Raw genomic sequence first — 12,313 nt, forward strand, 5'->3', positions numbered from 1 at the left:
ACCACTGTAATGTCAGCATTCACAAGAATACCAGTTCAAGTCCTGGTTGTCCCATTTCGGATCCTACTTCCTGCTAATGCACTTAGAAGACTGTGGAAGACGCCCTGGGAGTTCTCGGCTGCCTGCCACTCAGGTGGGAGACCTGGATGCAGTTCCTCACTCCAGGCTTCGGCCTGGCTGAGCCTCAGCCTTTGTAGCCATGTGGGGAGTGAACCAGCAAATGGAAGATTCCTTCCATCTCTTCATTTCTCTCTTTCTCTGTAACTCTGCCGTTCAACAAAAGTAACACAAATCTCAACAAAACACGCCCTTCAAATCCATAGCAACAGGTGCCCATGTCCGTGACCTCAATGTAGATAGCTCTGCCTATTATTCAGGATATCACTCCCACCACATATTTTCCCGATGACCTTATGCAGCAGGAAGCTATTATTTTGCACAGGTGGTAGAGGAAAATCAATGGTGGTGCTGTGGAAGACCGTGGAGTGTGGGTCCAGAGTATGTGGTCAGAGCTTCCAAAACATGATTAGCATGAACAACCACCACGGGGCACCCTCTCTGACCTCAGATCGCGCAACCTGTGCAAGCTCTCCAGGTGCCTCCTCCAATGCCTCCTGAGTCATTTCCACATGGCAGTAAAGAACCTAGGTGACACCTGGCAGGTCATGGAGGCAGAGCACTCCTCAGGAAGGAGACCCCTGGTGTGCCTGTTAGATGAGTTGCCCAGTGCCCAATAGCCCATCAGTTTGTACTTTTTGAAAGTTGCTTGCTTCAAATCCACCAATAGAAGCCTGCCAACTTGCTCTTTTTAAAAAAGTTGACAGTTAAACTGACCCATCATGACTGTATAATTATATGGAATTGGCCTGAGATGTTTAAGAATCCTGCGCTGTTCAACCTCACTCTCTCTTTCGAGCAGCTGCTCCCCCTCCAGGCCCTGCTAGGCTGGGGTGGTGGCTGGGAGGCGAGGTTAACCTGAATAAACTGCCCTTACACATTTGCATGACTTAAGGCTCCTAATGATTTTCTGGGGATCGCAAAATCTGGGCACAACAGCAGGACAGCTGGAAAGCACAGATCAAGGGAGCTAGCAGCCGTGGCTTAAGATACACTGTGAAGTGGGGGAGGTGAGAGGATAAGACAGAGGTCCTACGATTACCATTCAACTGTGTACCTGTTACACAAAAATCATCCCAATAAATACATAGAACTGAGCTGTGAGCCAAGCACAAAAGTCAAGAATCCTCACACTTCTCAAAATGAGCCATGGACTTATTGCACTTCCCTGGCATTTCTGGGAAGCACAGGCAGTGGCTTCATTAATAGCCCATGCCGTGGGGCCCAGCGCTATAACCTAGTGGCTAAAGTCCTTGCCTTGCATGCGCTGGGATCACTTATGGATGCCGGTTCATATCCCAGCTGCTTCCCTTCCCTTCCAGCTCCCTGCTTATGGCCTGGGAAAACACTCGGGGACAGCTCAAAGCCTTGGGACCCTGCGCCCACATGGGAGACCCTAAAGAAGCTCCTGGCTCCTGACTTCAGATCAGCTCAGCTCAGCTCAGCTCCAGCCTTTGCGGCCACTTTGGGAGAGAACCAGCAAATAGAATATATTTCCCTTTGTATCTCCTTCTCTCTGTACATTTGCCTTTCCAATAAAAACTAAATACATCTGACTATGCTATTGTAATAATATAGGCGAAATCAGTGGGGGAGAGGAGACCTGTGGAAGGGGTAAGGAAAATCCCAGAGCCCAGAGCAAAGATCTTCCTGGACCCTCGATGACGTCATGGATTATCTGGGTCCTCTTTGCTCCTCACACAAACCCCCCCGGCTCTTCGGAATCCTAATCAGTGTTCAGTGCTGTGATCATTTGCTTAATACTTCTCTTTACTACCAGAATGAAAGTTTCATGGGGTTAGGGATGGCTTCTGTTTTTGTTTTGTTTTCTCCTTGGTCAAAGGGCAACAGCGTGGCTGATGACAGGTGTAAAACAGGTGTAAAACAGGTGCAAATGGAAATGAAGAATGGGGAGGATCAGAGGGCCTAGGGGTCCCAGGATGTGCAAAGGGACAGACCTCTCAGCAACAGATCTTTACTGTAGCTTGTTACGAATGAACTTCAAAGAGCCAGCATTACTTGTCCAAAGGGCAGTTTACACTTCCTCCTGGCACATGATCTCTAAGACTAATCAGCATGCCCAGGGAAGAATAACAATGTTTCCAAAGAAGAAAGAAGTATATAAAGTGACACGATCACTTACACAGAACATCTGCCTTGAATATATTAAATAATTGAAGCACAGCAAAGGAAAACAAAATTACAGAGGGTAACCAGTGAAATGGTGCAGGCTTCTTGGCCAACGGCGACCTCAGGGGATCTGGCCCAGGAGCCCTAAGGAGGTGGGACTCCTCCAGCAAGTCCAGGCGAGTCTCTCACCTTGAGCCTGGGTAGTTCTTTGCATTTTAACAGAGTTCAGGCTTAAACCTCAACCCGCTGATCCAATGGGGGGGAAAAAAAAAACAGTTCCCAGTATGTTTCCAAGGTGATGATGATGGACTCACCAAGACCTAGGCAGTGCTTTGGGTTAAGGAAGAGTTTGGGATTAACCCTCATGGCATGGAAGTGAGTGAGCAAAGGGCTGGAAGTGAGTGAGCTGCTGGCCAAATGAGTATCAAACCCTAAGTATCTCCCTTGCATTCGTCTGCCCGGGTGGATAGAGGTTATTACAGGTTTGATGAACACTCCGCAAATCAATGGAGAATTGAAACAGCTTACATCCACAGAGCTGAGCTACTGGGAAGGCGAACTTAGACCATCTGTGTCAACAGAACTTAACTCTTTCTCCTAGGATTTTTCTGTTCAGAAAGTTTAGGCTGTAACCCAATAAATAACTTTGCTATTTGCGGGAGGAAATGCCTACAGTTCTGACCAACAGTTTGCTCACCTGGGAAAACAAACAATGATTTGCGCATTCAGACTCATTTCAAAAACCCACCAATGCTGAGCTACTTGGCCCCAAACCCTGCTGAAGCCCGGTCACTTCTGCACCTGGAAAGACCAAGCTTACAACCTACGGTCAGTAGGTTTTGTTAGCTTTGCTCTGTGAACATATCCCTTTGCTGGATTTTTGAGTAGGGACGGCAGTTTGTCTCTTGGCAGAGGGACGTATCTAATAAAACGAGCGCTAACACATACTTGCAGCCCACGAGGGCCAGACTAATCATTAAACACAATTGTTTTTTCTCAGTAAAGACGTTCCTCACTGTCCCAGCTCTGGGGACAAGCTGGTGTTGGCACACTTGCCAGTGTCAGGTTTCAAACATACTTTACTTCTATTTTCTCTGTGTGTGTGTGTTTATTATTTTGCATTTTCCAAATATTTTATAATGCACAAGGGCGAGTCCAAGGATGAGCAAAAGGAAACAAAGCAGAAAGACACAAAAGGGGAGGAGGAATCTTCAAGTGTCAGAGTGACCAACAAGTCTCCATGACACATGAAGACTCCGCCTATAGCCCCCCTCCATCTACATGCTGCATGGAATACACAGCACGAGCAGGTACTAGGAAGGGCACATACTTCACAGGCAGCAACATGCAGGTATCCATTTACAGTTTCATTTCTCATTAAGCTAGACAGAGAGGATGGATGGCTTTAAGCACAGTGCCCTGCTTCTCTCAAGCTCTCGTCTCAGGAGCCTCCGGGCTGCAAGATAAAAGTCACCAGCAGCAAATCACACCAAGCCAGCTGCTGGACAGAGTCCAGGAATGTGTTGTTTCATTTGTGAGCCCCTGAAGCGACGCAGCGAGTAGAACACACCGGCCCGCAGCACCCATGTCCCACACAGCCAAGTCCAACTTACACTGCAAAAGCACATCCAACTGAGAAAGCGCTAAACACCCACCTCCCCCCAACGTCCCCTTAAGTGCCTGACGGGGTGTAGCATTTCCCTGTGCCCGGCTCTTGTGCCACACAGTAGAACAAACTCACAGAACTCCCAACCTGCTGTAAGACACGGTCAGGAGCTGAAGCACAATTTGGGCAGGCTGTCTGAGCAGCAGCTGGCCCAGAGTGAGTGAGTGAGTGAGTGAGTGAGAGAGAGAGAGAAGCAAGTGCCGGCTTCTCTCCAAAGCTCCCCAGGCGGCCAGAACCAGGGAGCAAGCAGAACGTTCCCGATCCCCTTCAAGGACTTCTCCTTACCTTAAAGAAGCTTCCTCGCTTGTCCAGCCCACGGGCGCCCATGGTTGGTGTAGACATCTCCCCAGTGAGGCTCCACTGTGCGCCGGCAACTCCTGAAGGTAGAAACATTTTTTAATGGTTAGTCCAGCCTGTAGGAAATTCCTTTCTAAGCCACAGAACACTCACAACAACAGTCCTGCCAAGATCTTTTTCCGTCAACAACACAGTGCCATTTATTTCCCACCACAGCCCTTGCACCTCCTCGCAGCCCGATTTCCTGCCTGGCCGGCAGAGTTCCTGGGCTGCGCCCTACCTCGCAGCCCCACCCCCAAGCTCTGCAGCTGACGGAACAGGTCCCCAGGACCACGGGAGACATAATGATTGCTTTGTGTGTCTTGCTTGACCTCAGCTGAAGTCCCCCAAAGGACCCACAGTACATGTCCCCATAATGTGCTCTCAAAGCTTGCAGATTTGATGTGGCAGAATAGAGAGGGGCCGAGGAAGAGGAGGGTCTGTGGGGCCCGGGAATGCTGCTGCAAGGAGGTGAGGTCATCTACAAGCCCTGCCGGATCTTTTCCCCAAGGCAAGGTCAACAGAAGGTCAGTGGGAAGAAATCTGTCCATTTTCACAGGGCCAGGGAGGCTAATCCCGCATCCGCTGGTGACAGAGGTAGGCTTGTGCTAAGGGGCAGTGCGTAAACAACCCCAGAATCATGCAAAAGGCAAGCTGACAACACGATCCTGAAGCCAAACCGTGCTTACCGGAGCTTGCAAACTAACCTGCATGAGTGTGAAAAACTCAATAATTGTGCCCTTGGAGCCACAAAATCTTCAACATTCACTGGGAAGTTAAATAAATCCCTACCCAGACCACAGTGCACACAACCTCCCCCCATCAACTCCTGCCATAACACGCACGGGAGGTAGCTCGCCCCAGTGAGGGTAGACACCCATGGAAAAAAAGTCAAAACATCTCCCGTATCACCAAGGAACATGCAGAGTGCTCCAGGGAGCCCAAGCTGCTTCATTCCCCTCTGGGAGACAGAACCAGCCAGCAGCGAAAAAGGGACTCTGAGGAAAGTGTTTAGGGATGTTACAACAAGCGGGAAAGACAAGTGTGTGGGCACAGAGGGGGGCTGTGGCCCCCCAGTCACCTCTCCATTGCTGTTCAAGAACCACACCTGGGAAGGCTAAGATGGCACATCCCCCCCAAGCCTTTTTCCAGAACCTTCACCTGTTGGAGTCGCTGCTTCAAAGACTGGGACCCCAGGAAGGCTCAGCGGGGTCTTCCCTGTGTTTGTTTCTGCTTGCAGGCCCACTGGGATGAAGGCCAGGGCTAGCCCGCTGACCCAGCGGCTCAGGAAACTTCCAGCAACCCTGAGCTGCAGGGTCTCTGAAACTCATCCCCCAGGAGCAGTGGCTCCAGAGCAGAGAACACAGGATGGAGAACAGGACGGGAACAGCAGGGAGGAAAGCATGAACTGTTTAGCCCCAGAAGCACAGAAAATTTGCAAAACAGACAAAAACCAGCTACATATATGGCTTCCATGGAGCATTCTTCTCTTTCACACATAGCCTGTGTCTTTCACGCAGCCTGGAAATTCAGGCACGGCGCAGTCAGAGCCAGGACTTCATTCCTCGTCCAGCTCATCCAGCTCTAAGTTGCTCTATTCAGAAGGGTTTCTTTTTGGTGTTGGGGGGGGGGGGGCGGTCCCATTTATAAACCCTGACGGATGAGCCCAGACAAGCAGGGAATTTTGCCTACAGTAGTGGAGCAAAGGCTTTTTTTTTTTCTTCCTTTTCAAGTCAGGCCGTGCAGTTTGAGTCCCCGGAGGAACAGACAGACCCCTTTCATTTTTTGTCAGAGGACACAGCTGCCTAAAGCAGCCCAAGGACGGAGATGTGTCCAGGTGAATGACAGGGACACAACGCCAGGTGCCACAGCAGGTGCATGCTGCCACAGAAGCGAATCCTGGGGCCTTCCCCGCGGCCCAAGCGGACAGCACAAGCACAGATGCCTTTGAAAAATAAAAAAAAAAAAGTTCTTCAAAGCTCCCAGAAGTTCTGATTTAAGGTCTTTCCTATTGCAACAAATGCTTCCTTCCCAAATTGTAACCTCTTACACCTTGGCTCAGTATCGACGGCAATTGAGTCTCATTTAGAACAATCTTTGTTCCTTTCCACTCACAGTTCCCCGGCCCTCACCAGCTCTTTTGTCCCCAGACCACCCTAGGAACAGCCAGACTAAACCAGAAGGTACTGTGGTTGGAGATACGGGGAAATCCTTGTATATATATATATATATATTTAACACCAGCTGTTCCTTTCCTACTTTCCAGAGAAATGAGAAAAAGACTCTTGGGGAAAGAAAAAATTTTAAAAGCAAGCCCGGTGCATCCAATGTGTCTTTCCAGATACTCGTAGCAAACAAAACTTAGCCACAGAACCCCGGAGAGCAAAGCGTAGCCCTAATGGGCCAAAGGCCACAGCAAGCAGCTGGGAGCTGCCAGGCCTGTAGGAGAACACCATGGAAAGAATGTAAAGCAAACTCGAGTCAGGGCTGCTGGATGGCCGGATGAAGGCAGGCAGCAAACACTCCTCACTTACCCAGCAAATCCTGTCGCTCCCCAGGGGACAAGCAGCCGTGGTGCTTCAGGTGGCCCCGAGGGTCAAAAGTGATCGCTCTGTTAAAGGAGGAGCAGACCTGAAAAATCCACGACTCCTGGCTGGGTTCCAGGCCAAACTGGCTGTCAGCTGAAAAAGATGGCTCAAGGCTACCACCAGCAGGGCCAGCCCATGCTACTGACGGCGACTGAGGTCAGAAGCCATGGCCACCTCCACCTGGATGCTGGCTGCCCCCGGGGATAGCAGCCGAGTGCCCCAAGAGTCCCAGCTTACCGATGAGCAGAGCTGGAGTGCACCAAGCATTCTCCCGGCTTTCGCACTACCTGGCCACAGGCCAGATTGGGCAAGAGAGAGGCTCTGAAAAGTATTAAAGAGACTCCTCTTTCCAGGCCCCGCCCCCGACCTCCCCTTCCGTCCCCGCCTCCATGAGTCAAACCATAGGCTTCCTATCTGGGCACCGGACAATGCTTATTTACCTATGTTTATTAATTAGCAACTAAAAATCACATCATTTATGGTGTACATCAGAACACAGTAAAATCCATGGACATGGCGGGATGGCTAAGTCAAGCTAATTGCACAGCCACCAGCCCCTCCCCTATTTATCATTCATTCGTGGAGATAACACTGAAAGCTCTCTTGGTGGTTTTCAAACACGAAGGGTTGGGGGCAGGGGCTATTTCCAAAGAGTTTGCGGAAAATGGTATTAAAAGATAAGCTTATGCTGCTGCCAAGATCTCTGAAATCCATGCACTGGTATGCCTACTGGCCATTTGCCATTAACTCGTTCAAGACTCCTGAATACAGAACATCTATGAAACTGAAATTCTGTGCCTTTTGAACAAAATGACCCAACATGGATCTCCTCCTTCCACACCCAACTAACTCACACACACACACACACACACACACACACACACACACACACCCACCCAGCCCCACAACCCCCTGCACCTGTACTGAAACCCGCCAATCATGATTCATCTTGGCCCAGTGCTGTGTTCTCTGCTCCAGACTGCTGGGAGGAGCGGCCATAAGGCCTCCCAATCATTCTCTTCTTTTTTTTCTTTCTAGTATTTGCATCGGCCAAGGCCAAGGTGGACTTCAGTCTTGGTGAACAAGACCTTGTTGTTAGAATGACTTTACAGCTAAGCTGACTGCAGCAGGACAGCATGACTCACTGGGGGACCTGTCAGGTCAAGTCCAAAGCTGAGATATGCACCTCACCTTTTTTCGTCTGAGTCCTTAAACAGCTCCCACACCTTTCATTTTAATGCTTTTCATTTTTTTTTTTTCCTAAGCAGGTAGGAGCGGCTCTATGTCTAGAAGATCTCTGCATTTTTCCAAAATTATCTTTGTATTACCAAACCTGACAAATTGGACACAGAAATGTTATTGCTGGCTCTGGTTGACAATTCCAGTTAAGTGAGCTTAAAAATTAAAGCATATCTTTGTCCATCACTGGCTTTCCCTCACTTAACATTTTTTTTTTTTTTATAAATGATTTGTCAGTGTGTGAGCCTAGTGGCTAAGGTCCTTGCCTTGCATCCACTGGGATCCCATGTGGGCACTGGTTCATATCTTGGCTGCTCCACTTCCCTTCCAGCTCCCTATTTGTGGCCTGGGAAAGCAGTTGAGGACGGCCTAAGACCTTGGGACTTTGCACCCGTGTGGGAGACCCAGAGAAGGCTCCTGGCTTCTTGGCTTTACATTAGCTGTGCTCTGGCCGTTGTGGCCCTTTGGAGAGTGAACCAGTGAATGGAAGACCTTTCTGTCTCTCCTTTTCCCTGTGGATCTGAATTTTCAATAGAAATAATTTTTTTTTACAGACTTGTTCAATTTTTATCGAAAAGGCAGAGTTACACAAATAGGAAAGGGAAATAGAGAAAAAGAGAATGATTTTCCATAAGCTGGTTCACTCCCCAAATGGCTGCAACAGCCAGAGCTAAGCTGATCCAATCTGGAGCTAAGCGCTTCTTTCAGGTCTAGGGGCCCAGGGACTTGTGCCACCCTCTGCTACTTTCCCAAGCCATTAGCAGGGAGCTGGGTCAGAAGTGGAGCAGCCAGGACATGAACCGCCTCCCATGGCACCGGCCCCTTAATTTTCTTTTAAGGTTTTAAAAACCCATTTAAGAGCACGAGTGCTTCCCACTAAAAGAGGTTAATTAAATGATTAGATAGAAAAGCATGAAATGAAAAGTCAAGAACTGTATTCCTGAAAAATTGGTTCCATAACTACATTTTACAATATAATTAGAAATGATGCCCACAGTGCCTCATTTTCTTAAGAACTGAGGAAACAGTTGGCCTGTCTGTGTATAATTATTATCCATATTCTTAGCCAATGATCATTCCCGGTGTCCACAGCACTGGCCTGGTATGCGGCTTATTCTGTTGGGAATCCATGTGTGACTGGGTCACAGACTCCCTGCCTCTCACCTCCTCCAGATAATACAAGTTCAGTGCCAAACAGCCACCCGAGGAATGCAGCCGGGCAGCTGGCTAGGAACTTCTTATTTTCTGGGATAGAATATTACCTCTTGCATCTCCCATCCGGTGCCCTCATTTCCCCTTTAAGTCCATCCAGAATGCTCTCCCGTAAATGTGCCAAGTCTCTTACTCATCGCTTGAGTGACAGCTCCTTCTGCCCCCCTGGAATGGGTGGCCACTCCCAAGGTCACTGAAAGTACATGTGTTTTCAAACCTCCTCCATGTGGTCAAGCACCACTGCGATGATGTCACACACACAAAGCAGCAGCATCACAAAGCATGCGGGCTCTTTTCCCATAGGACCTGTGTGCCGGCTGGACAGGGAGTCCACCTGTCCTCAGGGTCTGCTGGCCAACCTATGGGGACCTGAGGTCAGTGCTTCCTTTCCATAAGGCCCTCTGACCACAGTGGAGGAGGGTCTATGGATGTACTACTGCATTTTGGCTTGTTTAGACAGGCAGAAAGTCAGAGAGTTCCCATGCACTGGCTGACTCCCTCAAAGCTTCCCAGCAGCTGCAGGAAAGTCAAGCCAAAGCTGGGAACTAAGTATTCCACACAAGATGCCCAGTGGACAGCATTCGGGACAGCATTCATTAGCAGGAAGCTAGAAGTTAGAATGGAGGATCAGGTCCAGTGTGGGATATAGATGTCTTAGAGGGTGTCATTAAGCTGTCTGTTGGGATGCCTGTTTGGTTGGAGTTCCGGCTATTCTAAACTTTCAATTCAGCTTTCTATTAACCTGCACCATGGGAGCCAGCAGATAATGGCTCAAATACCACACGGGTGACCTGGATGGAGTGAGACTCCTGGCTTCAGCCTGGCCTGGCAGACAGAAGATTTCTCTCGCTCTGCCTTTCAAAGTAAAGAAAATAAATAAACATTATAAATAAATGATTACATAAGTAAATCTAGTCCAGGTGCCTGGATCCAGGTGTCCAGTAGTAGCTCTGGGGCTGAGCCCACACTGCAGACACATAACAACAACACAGTTAAGATGTACAATAAAAAACATGAAAACTGCTTCTGAAGACTTGTGTCCAAGTAATTCATTCAAGTTGACTCCGGGTGACGCTGGTGAGGGAAAAGGGCAACACACAGGACATGCACTGACAAGAGGGAATCACCCTGGGCACCTGTCATTTACCAGTTCTAGGAGCTCTGAGAGCCAAAGATGATCCCGACAGAAGGGAGGTGCATCTGTCCACCAGTTCCCCGAGTTGTTGCTGAGAGCCACCCCTAGGGGGCCTTCATTCACCAGCCCTTGCACATGCGCCTGCAGCCAGGCCAGCCCTTGGAGACCAGGCCAGCATGCATGCCAGTGTTACAGGCCCAAGGTGTATGGAAAGGACTCAACAGTCCCTCCTGCTGTGGGCAGCAACATTAATCCATTAGGGCATTGGGCATGAGCTGCAGATGCCAAGCTTGTGGGGTCACACCAAGCTGACACGACAGGATGCCAGACTGCCCTACTTGCTCCTGTGCCCTCATGACCCACCCACACAATTGGTGGAAGGACTTACATCCTGTGCAGATGTGCAGGGATCACGATTCTGACCTCTATCCTACCCTAGGCTGAATCCCAAGCAAGGCCGCTTCTGTGCAAGAATTTGAGCTGAGAGGCACAGAGGAGCTGCTTACTAAGCTCCAAGGTCGCATTTGGAGCCCTACAGAGGCTCATTGTATGGAGAGTAGGGCTCCTGACAGGAGCTTAGGAGAGGGCATGAGCGGTTTGGGTGGATTTACATTCCTTTCCAACAAAATATGCTTTGGCCAGAAGGATGGAGAAAAAGAGCTCTCAGAGGCAGGTGGAAACTTCAGGTGCTTATCACTATCTTATCAGATGTTTACTTCAACTTCTTGAAACAAACAAGGTAAATGCTGATAAACAAAAAGAAACAAACAAAAAACTATGCCCAGCAAATGTCACCTCTGATGACTTCCTTTGCGACCACTATAGGGAGGGTGCAAGGTGGGTGGAGTGCTTGCTTTCTCTCTAATTCAGTAACTAACTTGAAGGAAATGTGGTTGATTGAGTTTTCTGTACGTGGGGCAAAGCTGTGGCTTGCTGTCAAAAGATTTCTACCCTGTTACTGTAATCTGGTCTTTGTGACCTTAGGAAATTTTTAACTTCATGTTTAATAAACACAAATGTTTTTGTTGGAATAAATCCAGGAACAATAGTCTGCATGAGGGAAATATCTTTTGGAACTCCGTTCATTCAGCCACCCTAAGGTTTCTGGGTTAGTTTTCTCATGCTGTGCAAACTGTCTAAAACCTTCTTCTGTTTTATTTTAATCTACGTGCCTTTCTGTTCCCCTGAGGCAAGAACTTACAATTACTGGAGATTCCTGCTTCATTGGAACAGCTTCAAAGCTTGAGCCTTGATGGCTGGCTCCATGATCCACTTCTATGCCTGGCATGTGGGCGAGGACTGGAGTTTTCCTTTTTCTAACTGGGATATTCATTTAAATCTAACTTGGTGGAAAATAGTTTGCAGGGATGAATTCCATTCCTCATAAACTTTCAATCAGAGAAGTGATAGATCCAACAGATTTTTTTTTCCTCTGGGAAGCTTTGCTGCTGAAGGTTACTGACCAGTGTCTACAAGGTTGCAACATTTTTAAAGATTTATTTATCTTTATTGCAAAGTCAGATATATAGACAGAAAAGGAGAGACAGAGGATCTTCTGCCCAATGATTCACTCCCCAAGTGACTGCAACAGCTGGAGCTGACCCGATCCGAAGCCAAAGTCAAGAGCTCTTCCGGGTCTCCCACTTGAGTGCAGGGTCCCAAGGCTTTGGGCCGACCTCAACTGGTTTCCCAGGCCACAAGCAGAGAGCTGGATGGGAAGTGGGGTCGCCGGGGATAGAACCAGCGCCCATATAGGATCCCAGCATGCGCAAGGTGAAGATTTCAGCCACTAGGCCACTGTGCCAGGCCCAAGGTTGCAATTTTAAATTCTGTGAGACCAGTGGGTACTTCTGTCAATGTCTCATCAATAACAAATGTGACTGTGCATGG

At 48.8% G+C, this 12,313-nt stretch overlaps 1 protein-coding gene across 3 annotated transcripts in view; it reads right to left on the reverse strand.

Moving 5' to 3' along the window:
- The window catches only part of RIN2 (Ras and Rab interactor 2), a 101,345-nt gene extending 94,282 nt beyond the window's left edge, over window positions 1–7,063 (reverse strand). Inside the window, exons 1-2 of one of the 3 annotated variants that reach the window (XM_040981788.1) lie at window positions 6,784–7,063; window positions 4,199–4,290 (exon numbers count right to left, since the gene is read on the reverse strand). In XM_040981788.1, the coding sequence (XP_040837722.1) occupies window positions 4,199–4,255 (57 nt within the window). In that variant the 5' untranslated portion in view covers window positions 4,256–4,290; window positions 6,784–7,063. Of the gene's footprint in view, window positions 1–4,198; window positions 4,440–6,783 lie in introns of those variants that run through there. The other 2 variants (XM_040981789.1, XM_040981786.1) reach the window with 2 other exon arrangements.
- Between the last annotated feature and the right edge of the window lie 5,250 nt (window positions 7,064–12,313).

This window comes from Ochotona curzoniae, unplaced genomic scaffold, assembly GCF_017591425.1.
Source record: "Ochotona curzoniae isolate NIBS_2020 unplaced genomic scaffold, NIBS_Ocur_1.0 contig_3520, whole genome shotgun sequence".
Lineage (NCBI taxonomy): Eukaryota > Metazoa > Chordata > Mammalia > Lagomorpha > Ochotonidae > Ochotona > Ochotona curzoniae.